This window comes from Salvelinus alpinus, chromosome 32 (genome assembly GCF_045679555.1).
Source record: "Salvelinus alpinus chromosome 32, SLU_Salpinus.1, whole genome shotgun sequence".
Classification (NCBI taxonomy): domain Eukaryota; kingdom Metazoa; phylum Chordata; class Actinopteri; order Salmoniformes; family Salmonidae; genus Salvelinus; species Salvelinus alpinus.
The window spans coordinates 10,056,499-10,079,218 of NC_092117.1; the positions used below are offsets into that span (position 1 = coordinate 10,056,499).

At 44.7% G+C, this 22,720-nt stretch overlaps 1 protein-coding gene across 1 annotated transcript in view; it reads left to right on the forward strand.

The window, feature by feature from the left end:
* The window catches only part of LOC139562707 (tRNA (32-2'-O)-methyltransferase regulator THADA-like), a 98,708-nt gene that overhangs the window by 58,970 nt on the left and 17,018 nt on the right, over positions 1-22,720 (forward strand). The window contains exons 31-36 of the mRNA XM_071380655.1: positions 1,169-1,251; positions 6,354-6,775; positions 9,942-10,066; positions 19,455-19,527; positions 19,624-19,774; positions 20,128-20,250. Of these exons, the coding sequence (XP_071236756.1) occupies positions 1,169-1,251; positions 6,354-6,775; positions 9,942-10,066; positions 19,455-19,527; positions 19,624-19,774; positions 20,128-20,250 (977 nt within the window). The remainder of the gene's footprint in view (positions 1-1,168; positions 1,252-6,353; positions 6,776-9,941; positions 10,067-19,454; positions 19,528-19,623; positions 19,775-20,127; positions 20,251-22,720) is intronic.

Consider the following 22,720-nt stretch of genomic DNA (forward strand, 5'->3'; position numbering starts at 1 on the left):
TGATACCATTTGAAATCAAACACTTTGAAGTTTGTGGAAATGTGAAATTAATATAGGAGAATATAGCACATTAGATCTGGTAGAAGATAATACAAAGGAAAAAAAACATTTTAAAAAAAATTTTAAAATCTTTGAAATGCAAGAGGCCATTATAAACTCAGCAAAAAAAGTAACGTCCTCTCACTGTCAACTGTATTTATTTTCAGCAAACTTAACATGTGTAAATATTTGTATGAACGTAACAAGATTCAACAACTTAGACATAAACTGAACAAGTTCCACAGACATGTGACTAACAGAAATGGAATAATGTGTACCTGAACAAAAAGGGGGTCAAAATCAAGTGCCTAAGGCACATTCACGCAGATGCAGATGAGCAGGGACCCTGGGCATCTTTCTTTTGGTGTTTTTCAGAGTCCGTAGAAAGGCCTCTTTAGTGTCCTAAGTTTTCATAATTGTGACTTTATTGCCTACCGTCTGTAAGCTGTTAGTGTCTTAATGACCGATCCACAGGTGCATGTTCATTAATTGTTTATGGTTCATTGAACAAGCATGGGAAACGGTGTTTAAACCCTTCACAATAAAGATATGTGAAGTTTTTACATTTTTACAAATTATCTTTGAAAGACAGGGTTCTGAACAGGGTTTGTCACTTAGGAGTCCAGGCGCAATTTAGATTTTGGCCACTAGATGGCAGCAGTATATATGCACATTTTAGACTGATCCAATGAACCATTGTATTACTGTTCAAAATGTTTTATCAAGTTTGCCCAAATGTGCCGAATTGGTCAATTGATACATTTTCAAGTACATAACTATGGAGAACATTCAAAAATTACATGGTAATGAAAAAAAATAATTGCACACTCCCAGCAATGTCATAAATTAGCTTAAAGGAACCATTTTGAAGGTTTTATCCAAATAACAGTGACTCACATCTAGCGCAATGCTCAGTTCTAACGCTCACCTTGGTACAGACAACTGACTGTGAGAATTCGATTTTGTCAACAGATGACTCTTGTATTGTTATGGGTATCTTTTGAATAAAGCAGAAAATACGCCTCAAGTCAAAGAACAGTGAAACCTGATTGTTCGGTCTCTTTTCTCCTTTCTCCCTCCATCCTCTCGCACATCCTCTTCCTCCTCAACATCTCCCTCCTGTTTCCAGGCAGAACCTGTGTTTAGTGACCCGAGCTGTGTTTGTGGACGTGCTGGGGGCCGTGTGTGGACCCCTGGCTGCTCCTGTTGGAGGTAAGTGAACCAGACAGACAACGGATGTGTGGCACTGCCTCCCACTTCCTTCGTTAGGCAAGACAATGGAGAAAATGGAAAAGTGCTTCAAGTTCAGGTTTTACTGTTGCCTCCTTTTCAAACGGTTTTCTCTCTTTTGATGCCAACTGAATGTGACCCTTCCAAGTATGGCAGGGAACACATTTGAGTTGGTTTGATATGGAAACAAGTTTTGTTTGAGGTGGAGGGAGGGACATAAGAAACCCCTGGAGTAAAAATAGCGGTAAAATGCGGTTTTGTTCACACATTTTTGGCCAAGCCTTTCATGAAGGTGATTTCTATACCCTGGTGAATGTTGTGCCATAACAAACGTCTGGCTTATCTCTGGTCTGGAGAGTTCACTTCGATCACTTAGAATGACCTCTCCATTTTCTTAATAATAACTGACGTGTGTTGGCATGGCCTGTCCAACTGTCCTCCATTTTGGTTGGTTTGTGGCCTGGGTGATTTAGGGAAGTGTCTGAAGTGGGTGCGCGCGCGCGTGTGTGTGTGTTCGTCTGCGTGATCAGGGTCTCCACAAAGGAAGAATGTGAAACCGAAGGCGAGCCTCTGACAGATGGCGGGATTGTGCCTGTGACCCAGTTAAAGGAGGAGGGGTGTTGTGTGTGTGTGTGTTTTTGGTCCATGTGCTCAACACATGTCCCGGCCAGTGGAAACGTTTACGGCTGTTTAAAACAAGTCTGCATTCAGCCCTTACATAACAAATACACCGCAGCCTCCAAACCCCTCTCAGCCCAACTGCCCCATCCCTCTGTCCTCCTCTACCTAATTAGCATAATGATTAAAAAATCCATAAAATACTTTAGATTTTTTTGTAGGGGACTATCTCTTGGTTCATGTAGTGAATCTGTTATTCAGTGCGTTTTTAGGGGCTAATAGCAATAATGCCCAAAATATTTTTTCGTCAAAAATGTTTACGTATTTTTGGGGTTACTTAAAGGGGTCTTAAAATTCAAAATCAAATATCAAAATGGTCCTTGGTATGACCTTAACAATTCCATTTAGCTTCGTAGAACCCTCCCTCCCTTGTCGTAGACAGGGCTTAGACTGTTATGGGTTAGAGTGCCGTTTACCTGTGGGGAGGGGGAAGAATCATCCTTTTTCACTTTTACTGGCATCATCCACTAAGTAGGAACTGGAAATGTATTGGGCAGTTCCTGCAGACAGTCACATCGCTGTGTAACCAACACATCTCTGAGGGGTGAAGGAGAAGGGTGGGGGGGGCTCTTGGCGGCGGCACAGTTGATCCCTCCCCCCTCTGCTCCAACCAAGCCAGTAAAAACAGCAGCAGCACATTTTGGAGTTAGGAGCTCTCTCTCTCTGGCTCTGTCTGTAGGAGCTCTCTCTCTCTCTGGCTCTGTCTCCGTCTGTAGGAGCTCGCTCTGTCTCCGTCTGTAGGAGCTCTCTCTCTCTCAGGCTCTGTCTCCGTCTGTAGGAGCTCTCTCTCTCTCTGGCTCTGTCTCCGTCTGTAGGAGCTCTCTCTCTCTCTGGCTCTGTCTCCGTCTGTAGGAGCTCTCTCTCTCTCTCTGGCTCTGTCTCTGTCTGTAGGAGCTTTCTCTCTCTCTCTGGCTCTGTCTCCGTCTGTAGGAGCTGTCTCTCTCTCTCTGGCTCTGTCTCTGTCTGTAGGAGCTTTCTCTCTCTCTGTCTCCGTCTGTAGGAGCTCTCTCTCTCTGGCTCTGTCTCCGTCTGTAGGAGCTCGCTCTGTCTCCGTCTGTAGGAGCTGTCTCTGTCTCTCTCTCTCTGGCTCTGTCTCCGTCTGTAGGAGCTCTCTCTCTCTCTCTCTGGCTCTGTCTTTGTCTGTAGGAGCTCGCTCTGTCTCCGTCTGTAGGAGCTGTCTCTGTCTCTCTCTCTCTGGCTCTGTCTCCGTCTGTAGGAGCTCTCTGTCTCTCTCTCTCTCGCTCTGTCTCCGTCTGTAGGAGCTCTCTCTGGCTCTGTCTCTGTCTGTAGGAGCTCGCTCTGTCTCCGTCTGTAGGAGCTCTCTCTGGCTCTGTCTTCGTCTGTAGGAGCTCTCTCTCTCTCTGGCTCTGTCTCTGTCTGTAGGAGCTCACTCTGTCTCCGTCTGTAGGAGCTCTCTCTCTCTCTCTGGCTCTGTCTCCGTCTGTAGGAGCTCTCTCTCTCTCTCTGGCTCTGTCTCCGTCTGTAGGAGCTCTCTCTCTCTCTCTGGCTCTGTCTGTAGGAGCTCTCTCTCTCTCTGGCTCTGTCTCCGTCTGTAGGAGCTCTCTCTCTCTCTCTGGCTCTGTCTGTAGGAGCTCTCTCTCCCTCTGGCTCTGTCTGTAGGAGCTCTCTCTCCCTCTGGCTCTGTCTCCGTCTGTAGGAGCGCTCTGTCGCTTGCTCTGTCGCTCGCTCTGTCTCTCGCTCGCTCTGTCTCTCGCTCGCTCTGTCTCTCGCTCGCTCTGTCTCTCGCTCTGTCTGTTTCTGAAATCCAACCCCACTGACTCCATGGCCAGCACTATCCTTACCTCTCAGATGGGTTATTCACGCGACTCAATCCACCTTAAAATATCTCAGTTAAACACACACGCACTCAAAAGTGGTTAGCAGCCACATATCTGGATCTGATCCTAGTGTTGAATCACATGTGTTTGTATTATCAGAGGTTGTGCCCATCACACACACCAATCATCAACACACACATTCCCATAGACACAAACCGTCTCAAAAACATGCTCCGACACACACCCACCCACCCAGGGCCTGTAAGGTAATTAGAGGGAGCGATGCCAGCAGGTTGTACAGGCTCCTCCATCATGGGAAAGAGCACATCTGCAGCACAGACAGACAGAGACACACACACACACACACACACCGTCTGGGGTTTGTTTTTCACAGTTTGGGTAATGACGGGGGAGAATGATGTAAAATCCAGCTGTGAATGTGTACTGGTAAACTCAAGAAACTGAAGTACGGCCATACATAGATACTCACACACACACACGCACACACACACACGTATTGAGTAGGGCAGCACAGTACTCTATCCTTAACTTTGTTTTAACCAGGCTCCTAATGTATATACACACCCCGGACAGGGTCAGCACGGGCCATGACTCCAGCAGTATGTACACACACCCCCACATCTTTCTTACATAGTGGGCTTGCATATATCAGGATATATTTCACTCACACACAAACACAGACACACACACCAGCACAATCATTTATTCTGACACACATACCTTCCCAGTGCATAACATAACAAACACGTATAACCTCACAGCCTCACACAAGTTTGCTTTCACACAGACACTTTCTAAGAGGGAGCGAAAGGAAATGGGTTGTGAGTTGGACTGGGCGTTTACGATACATCTTGGATTGGATTATGAAAGTCTACACAGCGAGAAGTTTGTTTACTTTTAGTCTAAATACACCATGCCGGATGGATATTTACACGTTTTAAAGCAGTGCAGTGTTACCCTGGCAAAGTTTATTTAAACCAAATGTGGTTTCATTTTTGTTTAAATATTTGACGTGTTTTGAGTAGACCCACACACATAGTGCCGATATAATTCTCTCACGTACTCGCTCTCACAAACGCTCCCATTTCCACGTTCAGTGTGTTTCAGGTTTGTCAATGCTGGTTTTTGAATGAAAATCATGATGGTGAAAAATGGTGTTGTATCATGGATATTTCTGTTATATTGTGTTATGTTTTAGTATTTGTAAGGCCCACTGCCAAACTGGACAGGCTATTGAGTCATTTTAGAACCAGTGGTCAGTCGATGTGCCCCGGGCCTGTTTTGAGTATGGTCCACTGTCGTACTGTGGTTCTTCTGTAGGACCGACTGTGTGTTTCCTATGACTGCTGTCTGGTCATGTGTTACGAAAGTGAGAAGTCGTTAGAAAGACACACACACACACACAGAGATACTGGCCTTTGGCATCCAGTGTCCACACACACACAGCCAGTTTGTGGTGGGACGCCTTTAATTTCCTCACTGAATCCCGGCTGTGCCCCCCCCCCCCCCTCCTATTTTGATGAATGTCATTATAAAAACAGCGCTGCTCTCAGCCTAATTATGTTTTCCCTCTCTCTCTATTTGTCTCCCCCTCTCTCTCTCCCTCCCTAACATCAGTTTCCTGACCTAGTTGAAAGGGAAGTCAGGAGTTTGGGCTGCTCCCTGTTTGTTTGACTTGCTTCACTTCCCTCCAGCTCTGTTTGGGTAGTTGCCGTCTCCCTGCTGCTCCGTCCTGCCTCTGGGGTTGTGGAACACTGGTACGGTAGAGTTGTGTAAGATCTGGATTGAGTGTCTGTGCACGTGTGGCTACTTCTACATGGGGTTTAACTGAGAGGAAAGGCCTGACAACCCTGATAGGGTCGCAGTGTCCTTCCCCCAAATGCAGACATGCGGCTCTTCTCTCTCTCTCTCTCGCTCTCTCGCTCTCTCTCTGTGACAAGCTCCCATTTGTCTCCAGTCATCCTCATCCCACCGGTCCCTCCTCTCTCGTCTCGTTGTCATTACTGTCCTCCCATTATGGCCATTACGGGCCGCTCATGTGGCCGCCGGACCCTTTGAGGATCTGGTTCCACGGTAACCCGGCCCATCTCCGCGGTAACCCTAGACCGTCCCCGGGGGAATGCAGCATTTCCCTTTTTGTCTGGCCCATGTTGAGTGGCGCTCGGGGGCCAGGTTGAGTTGCACAGTTTTTTGTCTTCTTGGGGGTGGAGGGAGGTGGTGTGTTAATATTAACCTGGCTGTGAAAGGAGGCCCTGTGAGATGTCTTGGATTTTGAAGCATTGTAGTAGGGGGTTGGGGATGGAGCTACAGAAAGATATTGACTTACCAAAAAACGTCCTGGTAGCGCGGTAAAGCTGTGCTTCAGGGAGAACTGGTGTGGGTACGTGTGAGGTCATTGTATGTCTATCAACCACTGGAGCCTAGACAGGGCAGACGGACTGAGTGTGGAGGTGTGAAGTGACTGGCACAATGAGGAGCCAGGCCAACAGAGTACAACAAGGCGGGACATCTGTCACCTGTACACCCCAGAGGTTGGCAGCACCTCCCTCAAGTGTGTGTGTTTGTGTGCATGCGAATGTCCGCTACCTGTTTTCCGTCTCTCCTTAGACTCCGAGCTAAAGGAGCTGCGTGAGGAAACGCTGGCACTCCTGATGGCCTCTGAGCTGGTGACCCCTGGAGGCCCCTCTGCTGTGTGTGGTCCCTCAGGCCCCCCCGGCACCACCCAGTATCTCCTCAGCCTGGCACGCCTGGCACTCAGCGCCAGCGTGGAAAGCCCACTGCTGTGGGGCATGGGGGAGGATGGCACCACGTCGCGAGGACCCCTGCTCCTGGGGTGTCTGCTGCAGTGCCCGCACTACGAAGTCCGTGAGCTGGCCCTGGAAGAGGTCCTGAGGAGGCTGGAAAGAGAGAGGGATGAGGGGGAGAGGGATGGAGAGGGGGAGAGAAGCTCTCCCTGGCCCCAGGAGACCATCATCTCAAACCTCACTACCCTGGCCCTGCATGAGGCCCACCCTCAGTCTCTGGCCAAGGTAAGACGAAATGGGGAGGGCCACTAGGACCAGAGTTTTTCCCTCTGGTCTGGTCATGTTTTAAGCATGAACTCCAGGGCTCTTAAACATGTTGATATGGTTATTCGGTAGTTGGTCATGTAGCTGGTGTTTTATGAAGCCTATGGGGGGGGAATCAAACCTACAAGTCCACCCTTCTCAATTGTGTTCATCCTCCCTCTCCCCAGTGACAAACTCAAGACCATTATAACAAATTGATTACGTGTAGAAATCTGTTTTCTTTAGTATTGCGTGAGAGTCTTCTAGCGCCATATGGCTACGCCTCTCCCCCTCCCTTCCTCCCTCCTCGGTCCCTCTGAGGTTTGGTAACTTTCCACTCCTCCACCAGGTAGCACCTCCTGCACACAGTGGAGGTTTAAGTGAAAAGGCAACCTGTTTATTTCAGCTAGAATCATATTTCAATTCCTCATAAACACTGGACAGCCATCCATTACCCAAATCTTTGCCCTGCCATTCTTATCATGAAGCTGTGTAAGAGTTGACAAGACTCGTCACTGCTGGGAATGGTGTGTGCGTGCGCGCATGTGTGTGTCTCATTGAAAGCTGTTTTATTGCCCAGCCGTTAATGTTTAACCAGCCGGTCCGTTAAGCCGCATCTCTCCGCGCCAAGGACACCGTTTCCATGGCTAGCCCTCTGCTCCAGTAAAGCATTCTGGAAGAAAACACTGCGTTTGGGCCCGACTTCCTCTGTGGGTTGGATCTGTTGGCCTTTAAAAGAGCAGGAGCAGGGCATTCAGCTTCCTGTGAGACTGACCTGCAATCCTCCTCAGCCCAGTTTCTCACTTTACAGCTTTAGAGTGCTTTACAAGTCTCAGACGGAACTGCTATTTGCTGAGTAAGGTGTGTGGGTGGGGGGTATGAGGGTTTGAAATAATTACACTACTCGGAAGAGTATCATGAATGTTTTTGTTGGATATCTGGATCTTCAAAATACACGTTCAGTTACTTTTACTTCCGGTTTTAACCTGAGCACTGCTGCGATGAGGGTGAGGCTGGAGCTCTATTGCTGCAGCTACGGAGGTGGCGGTGAGATGGGAGCAAGCAGACAGGCAGAGAAGAGCAACGCTGCTCAGCTACAGCCAAGAATAGCTAACTTGTAATGTTGTTTGTCATCCCGTATAACAGTGCCGGTCTTGACTGGAGTTGCCTTGAGAAGCTAGCTAGGCTAATGAAGGCCACATGCTGTGCTTTCTCCCCAAGCCCATTCAGATAAAACAGCCTACCTGTTAGTTGCTCGTTGTAGCCTGCTACTTCTCATTTCTGTAACTTTTAATTCCGTAATGTTATTCCATCTTGCATTGCGTTAGTGAACTCTCACTCCACTTGCGACCCACTTGAGCCTCTTTGCTACTTTGATTGGCCAAGCTACACGTCGGCTACCGGCCTTTTGTATGGGGCTCATGTCATAAAAACGATATTGAGAAGTTTGTTTTATAAAATGAATAATGTCATGGTATATCCTTGTATGTATCAGTGTCACATGGATATTTTAATTTCATTTAGAAAAAGCTGTTTCAGTGTTAAAATAGGCCTATAAAGGGCCTCCCGAGTGCTTGAGGCGTCACTACAGACCCGGGTTCAATCCCAGGCTGTATCGTGACCGGGAGTCGCATAGAGCGGTGCACAATTGGCCCAGTGTCGTCCGGGTTAGGGGAGGGTTTGGCCCGGGGGGCTTTACTTGGCTCATCACGCTCTAGTGACTCCTTGTGGCGGGCCGGGCGCCTGCAGGCTGACTTCGGTCATCAGTTGAACGGTGTTTCCTCCGACACGTTGGTGCAGCTGGCTTCCGGGTTAAGCGGGTGGATGTTAAGAAGCGCGGTTAGGCGGGTCATGTTTCAGGGGATGCATGACTCGACCTTCGCCTCTCCCGAGCCCGTTGCAGCGATGAGATGAGATCGTAACTGCATTAGGGAGAAAAGGGGGTCAAATAAAAAATAATAAACATTAAAAATTAACATTAGAAATAAATCCACACAAGTACTCACACTAACGTCTGTTCAGATATTCAAATAACCGTGCACTTCCCTAGTGTGTGTTTGTGTGTGTCAGGGAGGTTGCTGTTAGGGCTATGTGTGTGTTTTAGGAGTGTGTGTGATTTCAGTACATGGTGAGACAGGAGCCCATTAAAGGGGGTAGTAAAAATGAAAAGCCATGAAGCAGCAGAGAGACCAGAGGCTAAAAATCGTACTACTTTAATATTTGTCTGAGACGGCAGCACTCTCACAAGCTGAGGCCACAGAAGCCGTAGAACCTGCTCACGTCCCGTCCAGACTGACACCCACTCACACTGCTATCCCTCTAACCCCATACAGGGATCATTTTAAAGCTTCAATAACAGCTCCATGCTTTAAAAATAAATGATCATCAAAGAAATATGCAGAAGGAATGTCAACAGGTGTTGTGGTTTCTGAAGGAAAACAACTCCTTCCTCCATCGACTCGCTCGGCCGATCCCCTCGGTTGAGGTGGGACTGGAGGAAGGGAGATGTAGTCAGGTCCTGGAAAGTGGATAAGGGGAAAGGGAGAGAAGGACAGACGGGTTGACAGATCTAGCGATGAGGCAGAGAGTGAGCGAAAGGGATGAAAGCCAGAAACACACACAGAGGTACAGGATGTGTGTGTGTCAGCTGTGTGCCCGTGGTTTGGGTTAGCTGGGAGGATCTGAACGTCCAGAGGGGTAAAAATATCTCCAGGGCAGAGTGCCAACTCACACAGGACAGACACCAGAGCTGTGGGCCTGAAGCTAGGACCCAGTTGTTCATGTTCAAGACGAGACATTAGTCAGGAAAAAATCCTGCTCTCACTTCACCTCTATTTTATTTAACTAGGCAAGTCAGTTAAGAACAAATTCTTATTTACAGTGACGGCCTACCCCGGCCAAACCCGGACGACGCTGGGCCAATTGTGCGCCGCTGGGCCAATTGTGCGCCGCTCTATGGGACTCCCGGTCACGACACAGCCTGGGATTGAACCAGTAATTTCGATTACTTGTATTCAATTATTAGTAATCGAATACAAACCTTGAATCGTGTATTTGAGTACTCAGATGTGGTGCTGCTCAGTCCTCTTACTCTATTTCTCTCCTTCTCTTTCTCGCTCTCTCTCCCTCTCCATCCCTCTTTCCTCAGGTGCTGCAGGTGCTGTCTGTCCTCAGCGTGAACTCTGACCTGCTGTGGAGGGACGGTCTGCGGACTCTGACCCAGGCAGAGGTCCTGGAGCGGGTTCTCACTCTGGCGGAAGACTTTGCCCACAGGTGAGCCCACCCACCAAGGGCCTGAAACATCAATACACTGTTACCCTTTTCACACTACTGAGCTGAGTCAAGCCAATCACGCCAAGGCTGGCCTGGTTGCGCATCCACCGCCATAGTTGTTGAAGCCATGCTTGAAGGCAATGTGGAAAACCAGCACAGTAATGGTTCAGGTCAGCAGACTCGGCACGCTAGTGTGATTCGGGTCTAACTGCACAATCCTTCACAAAAGTTGAGTTTAGGATGGGTTAGGATCGCCGTCAGAAAGCCACAGCACGTCCACCTCACTGACTCATTGAGTGCTTTCTCTTCTTATCCCATCAGCCTATAATTCCATTCTTAAGATTCCATTACTTTCAATATCGGGCATAGTGCTCTTGAACTTCTCCCAGTCCAGCCTGTGAGACTTTGTGACATAAGCAGGTCACACTCTCTTCCAGCTGTGCAGTGCCTTTCAAAAGTATTCATACCCCTTGTATTTTTTTGTTAGAAAGTGGGATTACAATGGATTTAATTGTACATTTTTGTCAACAATCTACACAAAATACTCTGTCAAAGTGGAAGATTAGATTTTTGATAGAAATTTGTCATGGTATAAGTATTCAGCTTCCTGAGTCAATAGAAAAGAAAATACCTTAGAATTAAACGCACACGGTTGCAGATGTAGTTGCAGTGTATTGGGGGGGGGGTCTGAGGGACAGGGGGAGCAGGTAGCTGACTATTTGACAGCCTGATGGTCTGGTGGTAGATGCTATTGGCCAGTCTGTTAGTTGTAGACATGATGCTCCTGTACTGCCCACGTCTGAGTGATGGAAGCAGGAAAAACAGGCCGTGGCTCGGGTGGCTGAAGTCCCTGACGATCTGCTTGGCCTTTCTGCGACACCTGGTGTTGTAGGTGTCCCGGAGGGTAGGCAGTATTCGGATGAGCGTACAACGCTCTGTAGTACGTTGCGGGCAGTGGAGTCGCTGTCTCCTTTGGCAGCGATTACAGCTCTGAGTTTTCTTGGATAAGTCTCTAAGAGCTTTACATACCTGGATTGTGCAAAATTAGCCCGTTCTTTTCATAATTCTTCGAGCTCTATCAAAATGTTGGATCATGGCTAGACAGCAATTTTCAAGTCTTGCCATAGATTTTCAAGCAGATTTAAGTCAAAACTGTAACTTGTCAACTCAGGAACATTCATTGTCTTCTTGGTAAGCAACAACTGTAGATTTGGCCTTGTTGTAGGTTATTGTCCTGCTCAAAGGGGAATTCTTCTCCCAGTGTCAGGTATAAAGCAGACTGAAGCAGGTTTTCCTCTCGGATTTTGCATGTGCTTAGCGACTTTCCATTTATTTTTATCCTGAAAAACCCACTATTTGCCGACGTCAAGCATACCCATACCATGATGCAGCCACCACAATGCTTGAAAATAAGGAGGCAGTTAATCAGTGATGGGTTGTTGGATTTGCCCCAAGCATAAGGCTTTGCATTTAAGATAAAAATGGTATTCCTTTGCTGTGTTTTTTTTATTCCAGTGTTACTTTAGTGCCTTGTTGCATACAAGATGCGAGTTTTTGAATATTTGTATTCTGTATATTTGTATTCTTTTCTTTTTTGTATTCATTTACGTCATTATTGTGGAGCCACTACAATGTTGTTCATCCAGCCTCCGTTTCTCCTGTCACAGCCGTTGAACACGGGAACTGTTTTAAAATCACCAATTTTGTTGAGTTAACATCCTGAGCAGTTTCATTGCTGTCCTGTAGCTCTGTTCAGAATAAACACTGAATTTGATGTGTCTGGGTGGTTTAACTTCTTACGGCTGAAATCCCGTTAACGGCATCGATTTGACAACAGCCAGTGAAAGTGCAGGGCGACAAATTCAAACAACAGAAATCTCATAATTAAAATTACTCAAACATACAAATATTATACACCATTTTAAGATAAACTTGTTGTTAATCCCACCACAGTGTCCGATTTCAAAAAGGCTTTACGACGAAAGCACACCATCTGATTATGTTAGGTCAGCGTCTAGTCACAGAAAAACACAGCCATTTTTCCAGCCAAAGAGAGGAGTCACAAAAAGCAGAAATAGAGATAAAATTATTCACTAACCTTTGATGATCTTCATCAGATGGCACTCATAGGACTTCATGTTACACAATACATGTATGCTCGATAAAGTTCATATTTATATCCAAAAATCTCAGTTTACATTGGCGCGTTATGTTCAGTAATGTTTTGCCTCCAAAACATCCGGTGATTTTGCAGAGAGCCACATCAATTTACAGAAATACTCATCATAAACTTTGATAAACGATACAACTGTTATGCACAGAATTAAAGATATACTTCTCCTTAATGCAACCGCTGTGTCAGATTTCAAAAAAGCTTTATGGCAAAAGCACACCATGCAATAATCTGAGTACAGCGCTCCGGCACCAAAACAAGCCATACCCGCCATGTTTTTTATTTATTTATACATATTTTTTTATACATATTAACACACGTAACCTTTTCACAGGGGAGTAAATCACAGTAAACCCGCCATGTTGTGGAGTCAGAAATAGCATTATAAATATTCACTTACCCTTGATGATCTTCATCGGAATGCACTCCCAGGAATCCCAGTTCCACAATAAATGTTTGTTTTGTTTGATAAAGTCCATCATTTATGTCCAAATACCTCCTTTTCGTTCGCCCGTTTAGTCCAGTAATCCAAATGCACACCGCGCGAGCTCTAAGTCTAGACGAAAAGTCCAAAAAGTTCTATTACAGTTTGTAGAAACATGTCAAACGATGTATAGAATAAATCTTTAGGATGTTTTTATCATAAATCTTTAATGTTTCAACCGGACAATTCCTTTGTCTTTAGAAATGAAAAGGAACAGAGCTCGCTCTCACGGCCGCACGCCTGACTTAGCTCATGGCATTCTGCCAGACCCCTTAGTCAAACAGCTCTTATTCGCTCCCCATTCACATTAGAAGCCTGAAACAAGGTTCTAAAGACTGTTGACATCTAGTGGAAGCCTTAGGAAGTGCAATCGGACCAAATTTACACTGTGTCTTGGATAGGCAAAGACTTAACCTACAAACCTCAGATTTCCCACTTCCTGGTTGGATTGTTTTCTCAGGTTTTTGCCTGCCAAATGAGTTCTGTTATACTCACAGACATCATTCAAAGTTTTAGAAACTTCAGAGTGTTTTCTATCCAAATATAATAATATGCATATCTTAGCTTCTGGGCCTGAGTAGCAGGCAGTTTTCTCTGGGCACGCTTTTCATCCGAACGTAAAAATAGCGCCCCCAGCCATAAGAAGTTAATACATAATCCATAGCATAAATAACTCGACCATGCTTAAAAATATACACTGAATGTACAAATATTAGGAATTATTTCCTTGACATAGACTGACCAGGTGACTCCAGGTGCAAGCTATTATTCCTTTTTTGATGTCACTTGTTAAATCCACTTCAAATCAGTGTAGATGAAGGGGAGGAGACAGGTTAAAGAAGGATTTCTTAAGGCTTGAAACAGTTGAGACATGGATGGTGTATGTGTGCCATTCAGAGGGTGAATGGACAAGACAAAAGATTCAAAGTGCCTTTGAACAGGGTATGGTAGTAGGTGCCAGGCGCAACAGTTTGAGTGTGTCAAGAACTGCAACGCTGCTGGGTTTTTCACGGTGAACTGTTCCCCGTGTGTATCAGGAATGGTGCACCACACAAAACACATCCAGACAACTTGACACAACTGTTGGAAGCATTGGAGTCAAAATGGACCATCATCCCTGTAGAACGCTTTCGACAACCTTGTAGTCCATGCCCCGACGAATTGAGGCTGTTCTCAGGGCAAAAGAGGTACAACTCAATATTAGGAAGGTGTTCCTAATGTTTTGTACACTCATTGTATTCAATGTCTGATTTGTTATTGTTAACCATCTACCAATCACTGCCCTTCTTTATGAAGCTTTCGAAAAGCTCCCTGGTGTTTGTAGTTGAGTCTGTTTTTCAAATAAATACTTGACTAAGGGACCTTACAGATGAATGTATGAGGGACAGAGAAAGGGTTAGTCATTCAAAAATCATGTCAACCCTTATTATTTCACACAGTGAGTCAATATAACCTATGTGATTTCTTAAGCCAAATTGAACTCCTGAACTAATTTAGGCTTGCCTGAATAAAGGGGTTGACTATTATAGTTACGTATTCATCTTTTTTTTACATATATATTTTTTAGTAGATTTTTTAGTAGATTGTTGACAAAAAATGACAAATCAATTTTAATCCCACTTTGTAACAAAATAACATTGAAGAAATCCAAGGGGTCTGAATACTTTTGTAAGGCACTTTATGTTATGAGGACGTTGGGAAATAGGGGAGGTAACTTTAGGAATGACCTCAAAATGGCCGCTGGTAATGGTGCCCTGTCCTCAAATCGAATGTTATTTGTCACATGCTTTGTAAACAACAGATGTGGACTAGCAGTGAAAGCCTGCTGCCAAAACAGGCCTAAGCCATCCATGATTGATGTACAGGCTAGAATGGAGAGGTGGGAGCACAGTAGGTGAGGTGCTGCCTCCCTTCTTTCCCTCTTCGCTCTCTCTGTCCGTCTATGAAAGGACCCACATACGTGTGGTTGTGAGGATGCCACTCCTGTATTCAGAGCCAAAGCCGGGGATTAAGGAGATAGACTTACCCAGCTCTCCCTTCACTCCGGGTCTTATGTTAGCTGCCCGACTGGCCCGTGCACTTGGCGACAGGTGTGGAGATCTGGCCGACTGTGTGTGTTCATCCGTGTGTGTGTGTGTGTGTGTGTGCGCGTTGACGTGTTTACTGGTCCCCACAAGAATAGTAAATGAACAACATTTTTACCAACTGACAACATTTTGTTAGTCCCCATAAGGTCAAATGGTATTTCTAGGGGGTTAAGGTTAGAGTGATGGTTAGAATTAGGGTTAGTTTTAAGGTTAAGGTTAAGTTTTGTGGTTAGTGGTTAGGGAAAATAGGATTTTGAATGGGACTGAATTGTGTCCCCCTCCCAGTACCTGTGGGACACCCCACACCTCTGTACACACACACACACACACACACACACCACTGTTTTAACAGTGAGAGAAGAGAATAAGGATTAAATTACAAAGACTTGCCTCTAATTATAATAAAATGACCATGCCACAATCTGTATGAAGCATGTTGTGGCTGACGGACAGCAACTGTTGTGGAGTGGGTCAAGAGCTTCAAGTTCCCTGGCGTCCACATCACTAAGGATTTAACATTGTCCACACAGTCGTGAAGAGGGCACGGCAGCACCACTTTCCCCTCAGGAGTCTGAAAAGATTTGGCACGGGTCCTCGGATCCTCAAAAAGTTATACAGCTGCACCAACAAGAGCATCTTGACTGGCTGAAAAACCCCTTGGTGTGGCTAATTGCACTGCCTTTGACCGCAAAGCACTACAGAGACAGCTTCTACCCCCAGAGCCATACTACTGCTAAATAGCCAGATTGCTAAATAGTCAATTAATGATACCCAAACTATCTTGCAGTGACCCGACGCACACTCAATAGACTAGTGCATTCTGAAAGAATTCAGACCCCTTTTTCCACATTTTGTTACGTTACAGCCTTATTCTAAAATGTATTTAATATTTTTTTGCATCATCAATCTACACACACTACCCCATAATGACAAAGAAAAAAACATTTTTTAAAGAAATTTTACAAATTTATTTAAAAAAATAAGACAAATTCCTTATTTACATAAGTATTCAGACACTTTGCTATGAGACTTGAAATTGAGCTCAGGTGCATCCTGTTTCCATTGATCATCCTAGCTGTTTCTATAGCTTGACTGGAGTCCACCTGTGGTAAATTCAATTTATGGGACATGATTTAGAAAGGCACACACCTGTCTATATAAGGTCCCACAGTTGACAGTCCATGTCGGAGCAAAAACCAAGCCATGAGGTCGAAGGAATTGTCCGTAGAGCTCCGAGACAGGATTGTGTCGAGGCACAGATCTGGGGAAGGGTACCAAATAATTACTGCAGCATTGAAGGTCCCCAAGAACACAATGGCCTTCATCATTCTTAAATGGAAGAAGTTTGTAACCACTAAGACTCTTCCAAGAGCTGGCCAAATTGAGCAATCGGAGGAGAAGGGCCTTGGTCAGGGAGGTGACCAATCAATCAATCAAATGTATTTATAAAGCCCTTTTTACATCAGCCGATGTCACAAAGTGCTGTACAGAAACCCAGCCTAAAACCTCAAACAGCAAGCAATGTAGATGTAGAACCAAGAACCCAATGGTCACTCTGACAGAGCTCTATAGTTCCTCTGTGGAGGTGGTTGTCCTTCTGGAAGGTTCTCCCATCTCTGCAGTACTCCACCAATCAGGCATTTACAGTAGAGTGGCCAGACGGAAGCAACTCCTCAGTAAAAGGCACATGACAGCCCAAAAGGCACATGACCGCCCACTTGGAGTTCGCCAAAAGGCACCTAAAGGACTCAGACCATGAGATACAAGATTCTCTGGTCTGATGAAACCTAGATTGAACTGTTTGGCCTGAATGCCAAGTGTCACATCTGGAGGAAATCTAGCACCATCTCTACGGTGAAGCATGGTGGTGGCAGCATCATGCTGTGGGGATGTTTTTCAGGGAAGAATGGGAGAAACTCCCCAAATACAGGTGTGCCAAGCTTGTAGCGTCATACCCAAGAAGATGTGAGGCTGTAATCGCTGCCAAAGGTGCTAAAACAAAGTACTGAGAAGGGTCTGAATACTTATGTAAATGTGATATTTCCGGGGCTTTTTTGTTTTTATTTATACTTTTTCAAAACTCCAGTATAGATTTGGCCTTGTGTTTTTGCTTATTGTCCTGCTTATAATAGTGGCGCTGGAGAGGATGGCTGCCGTTTTATGGGCTTTTTTCGCATTGTTTGTAACTCATTTTGCACATAATGTTGCTGCTACCGTCTGCTATGACCGAAACAAGCTTCTGGATGTGATTGAAAGGTGAATTAATCTCCCAGTGTCTGGTGGAAAGCTGACTGAACCAGGTTATGCTCTAGGATTTTGCCTGTGCTTTGCGCCATTCAATTTTTTTCATCCTGAAACTCCAAAGTCCTTAACGATTACAAGCACACCCGTAACATGATGCAACCTCCACTATGTTTGAAAATATGGAGATTGGTAGTGTACTGTATTGGATTTGCCCTCAAACATAAATGTTTGTATTCAGGACAAAAAGTGAATTGCTTTGCCACATTTTTTTGTAGTATTACTTTAGTGCTTTGTTGCAAACAGAATGCAAGTTTTGGAATATTTGTATTCTGTACAGGCTTCCTTTTCACTCTGTCATTTGGGTTAGTATTGTGGAGTAGCTATAATATTGTTGATCCATCCACAGTTTTCTCATATCACAGCCATTCAACTCTGTTTTAAAGTCACCATGGTGAAATCCCTTGTTTCCTTCCTCTCCGGCAACTGAGTTAGAAAGGCCACCTGTATCTTTTAGTGACTGGGTGTATTGATACACCATCCAAAGTGTAATAAATAACTTCACCATGCTGAAAGGGATATTCAATGTCTGCTTGTTTTTTTTACCAATAGGTGCCCTTCTTTGCGAGGCATTGGAAAACAACCCTGGTCTTTGTGGTTGAATCTGTTTGAAATTCACTGCTCGGCTGAGGGACCTTACAGATAATTGTGTGGGGGGGTACAGAGATGAGTTATTCATTCAAAAATAATGTTAAATACTATTATTGCTCACAAAGTGTGTCCATGCATCTTATTATGTGACTTAAGCTAATTTCCTGAACTTATTTAGGCTTGCCGTAACAAAGGGGTATACTTGGAATACTTGACTCAAGACATTACAGCTTTTCATTATTTATTCATTTGTAAAAAAAATAAACAAAATTATAATAAAACATTTTTTTATAAAAAAAAATAGTATTCCACTTTGACGTTATGGGGTATTGTGTGCCATTTTTTAAAATTCAGGCTGTAACACAAAAAAAGATGGAGAAAGTCAAGGGGTGTGAATGCTTTTTGAAGGCACTGTATCTAACTCAAATACTTTATACCTCTGCACATTGATTGGTAATGCAACATGCAACAATTCCAAAGATTTTACTGAGTTACAGTTCATATAAGGAAATCGGTCAATTTAAATAAATGTATTCGGCCCCTATCTATGGCGTTCACATGACTGGGAATACAGATATGCATCTGTTGGTCACAGATAACTTTAAAAAAAGGTAGGGGTGTGGATCACAGTATCTGGTGTGACCACCATTTGCCTCATCCAGCGTGACACAGCGTAGCATAGAGTTGATCAGGCTGTTGATTGTGGCCTGTGAGATGTTGTCCAACTACTCTTCAGTGGCTGTGTGAATTTTCTGCATACTGGCGGGAACTGGAACGCATTGTCATACACGTCGATCGAGACCATCCCCAATGTCTGAGTATGCAGCCCATGGAAGAACTGGGACATGTTCAGCCTCCAGGAATTGTGTACAGATCCTTGTGACATGGGGCTGTGCATTATCATGCTGAAACATGAGGATCTCGTCACGGCATCTCGGTGCATTCAAATTGCCGTAGATAAAATGCAATTGTGTTCGTTGTCCGTAGCTTATGCCTGCCCATATCATAACCCCATCACCAACATTAACATCCGCAAACAGCTCGCCCACACAACACCATACACTTGGTCTGCGGTTGTGAGGCTAGTTGGGCGTACTGCCAAATTCTATAAAATGACATTGGAGGTGGCTTATGGTAGAGAAATTAACATTCAGTTCTCTGGCAACAGCTCTGGTGGACATTCCTGTAGTCAGCATGTCAATTGCCTGCTCCCTCAACTTGAGACATCTGTGGCATTGTGTTGTGTGACACAACTGCAAATTTTTAGTGGCCTTTTATTGTCCCCAGCACAAGGTGCACCTGTGTAATGATCATGCTGTTTAATCCGCTTCTTGATATGCTACACCTGAGAGAAATAAGTTTATTTGTGCATATTAAATATTTCTCTAATCTTTTATTTCACCTCATGAAACATGGACCAACACTTTACATGCTGTGTTTATATTTTTGTTCTGTGTATTTTATTTTATTCCTCTTGTTACTGTTTTATGATTTATTTTTAAACTGCGTCGTTGGGAAGGGCTCTTAAGCAACCATTTCCCGGTGAATTCTGCATCAGTTGTATTCGGCGCACGTGACAAATATTTGATACGTTAGCTCTGTGTGAGTTTTTACACACAGCTTTATTGAATGGTGATGTGTAGGCGCTCGTTTTCTTTGTGCAGTGTGTTACTGCAGTGTTGAGTTGATAAAGAGCTCACACTGTCCTTGTGTTTTACTGTTGTCATAATGTGTTTGTGTGTTGTATTCCAGTGTGGAGTTGCACTGTGCTTCCCTGACCCTGGCCTCTAGATTGGTGGTGCACCTAGTACACAGTGACCCTCAGGTAAGAACCACCAATGATCCAGCTGGGAAATTGTGTGCGTCTACCATGCCCTGCAGTGACATAAGTTTGTCTGTGTTTATGTCCTTCTCCGATCAGGGTGTGGCTGCAGTAGCGTGTCTGGGGCGCTGGGGGGCGCTGGTGTCTCAGTCCTGCGGTGTGGAGCAAAATGCTGAGGTCAAGATGATGGCTGCAGAGGTACTGGTCAACGCCACACCCACCCTGTTGACCAGCCCCAACCTACCATTGGGTGAGTAGGCCTATATGGAAGTTGAATGTATTTGTGGAAGCTACAGTTGTTTGTTTTTGGTTTGTGTTGGTAGTTTCTGGTTGTGTTTGTAAGGACACAGCCACACAGATTGTGTGTATGAAAATTACAGGTAGACGATGCTTTTTTTAAATTGGAGTCATCCGCGGAAGGATGCTGGACAACGGCGATTATTGTCCGCCAAAAAACCTTTGTGCATATGCAACCCGTCCGAAAAAGAAAAATAGACGAGTTGAACTTTAAACCGGTAAAAACGGACTGTGGCGAATGCGAATGCAGTTTTAATACGTTTTCATACATCTGTCTGTGTCCTAATGAAGTTTTGATTGTGCCAGGTGTGTCCCACACAGTGTCTCTGTGGAGAGGTCTGTTCACTCTACTGCAGGACGAGGACCAGGATGTCAGAGACCGAGCCGCTGACTTCATCTCCAACCTCCCTACACACCTACTGAACCCAGGTACGCACAGCACCTCAGCACAGACACGCACTGAAACACACACACGGGCTGCTTAACCAAATTCCATCTGATTCGAAATCGACATTTTCAAAGAAATGTGCTTTAGTAGCACTACATGCAGCTGTTACATCATGTTTAGTTAGCACTTGTGGATGTGTTGTAAATGCTTTAGATATAGAGGTCATATACAGTTACCCCATAATCTTTCTATTACCGTCTCTGTCACAGTGTCAAACACACACACATGTGTTGGGGAGGGGCACTGACGCTGTTTCTCGCTAAGATTGGGGAGGGTTCCCGGAATGAGGGGTGCTAAATCTAGTTTGGCGGGGGGGGGGGGGGGGTACACCGGTGCTGGATATCATTTGTGTGTGTGTGGTGATTCGTCATAGCTCTGAAGCGTTTGTTCTTTGTTTTGCAAAGTATTTTGTGACTCCAGCTCTTGGGACATGGATGCGCTCTCAAACTTGAAAAGGAGAGCCGCACGCACACTCTAGGAGTTCAGATGCAGTAATTTAATAACCTAATATCCAACGTTTCGACAGACAAGCTGTTTTCATCGGGTGAAACGTTGGATATTAGGTTATTAAATGATTGCATCTCAGCTCCTAGAGCGTGCGGCTCTCCTTTTGTTTTTCAAGTGTTTGACTCCGCTAGCCAGCACCTCGCCTAAACAGGTGTGCGTTTTCTTCGCCTCCAGATTGCGTTCTCAGACTAACACACACGCTGCCCCACTCACTGAAATATGAGACCACTCAAAAGCACCCCTTTTGTAGCGCAGGCAGGCACTCACAGCACCGGAGTTTTGACTAGGGTTTGGAACTGAACTTATTTTCCAATTGGTTCGTTGTGAACAGAAGCACTTTTTTTTTGTTCAGTTCCACTGTTCCGTCCAGCAGAATAAAGTTCTGAACCGGTTCAAAACAAAAAACTAGCAGTTTATATCGTTCCTTTCTGTTCTTTTTTTAAACGTCTGAATATATTTTATTTCACATTTATCTCAACATGAAATTACTTCACCAGTCGATAGAGCAGCTTTATGGAGCAGGCAAGCTATGTCCATGTATTGGAGAGACAGGTGTGGTGTAGGGTGTGACATGCTGCTGAAATGTTTGCAGTTGAGGAGAGCGCTGGCATCTTGTTGTTATGACATGCGTTATCTGAATTAGGCCTACGGAGGAGCGGCTTCTATGAAGGAACTTTGAATGTCTTTTAATTTCAGAGAGTTGTCTTAACTAACATTGGACCAGAGCTAGCCTTGATCATGACTCTCAGTTACATTACATTACATTACACATAATGCCGCCTAGAGCTTTCGAGAGCTAGACCAGAGCTAGGTAACAAGCTTAGCTAGCTATCAAGCTTGTGTGTGCAGAGTGGCACCCAAATTAAAATAAAAACACATCTTACCATTTTGTAGTTAATAAATCCAATGTGAAACGTGATAACTATTTAAGTGATAATGCAAGAGAAGCCTGTGTTTGGAGGATATATTTGCACGGTTGTTAGGCCCAATATATCCACCCAACATCGGCTTCGAGGGTATTATCAATTTTATACAACAGGTTACCAACCTATTCAAATAATGGTTGACATTTTTCATTAATGTTAATTTGGTGAATTTATTCATACTATTTCATCCTTCCACAAGACAGCTGGTTGTTTGTTCTATCAGTTCGATTGTCAGAGACACGACCCAGTCGTTCAGTCTTTTTGTTCTGTATCTATGGACGCAACCCGGTCGTTCGTTCTAAATGTTCCATTGCCATACTGGCTGGCAACGTTCTTAACCCTTGCTTGCTAGCCAGCCAACTACGGCTAAGTTACAGTCACGTCAAACAGTGGAGCCAGAATAACAGCAAAGTAGCTGCATTTGTTTAAGCTTTCTTCTAGTGACATTTATTTGGATCCATCCATAACAATGATCTAATGAGGTGTGATTTTGCCTGGCATAGAAAATGTGCTCTCTCGTCAGCACACTGTTGTTCAGAGGTGCTAGCCAACAACACCGCTAACACGATCACTTCAAACTGAAGTTTGCAGTCTTTAAAGCTATCTGCATTTCATTTCATTGTACCTGTTTTCTTTTGACTATTCATTGTTTATATCCATAAAAATGATCCTAGATGATTCATGATTTCGACTGGCTGAAAAAAGCTGCCTGTCTCGTCCCGTCTCCAGATGCATTCATTACTGTGGACCTGCTGGACATCGAATATCAATACAAAACGATGTTGCAAATGTTGGACAGACTGCAAGGTTTATAAAAATCTCCGCTGTTGAAAATCAAATACTAGTCTAAAAGAAATGGGAGATGATGTCTAGATGCTTTTTAAAGTGGAGATCAAGTTTATAAATTGCCTGGCTGGGCAGTGAGATGGAACAGAGTAAATAGGCCTTTCAACGTCATAGCTTTAGCCGGTGGTAACCTGTGGAATAGACACCGGCTGGAATGCGATTTTTAACCAAT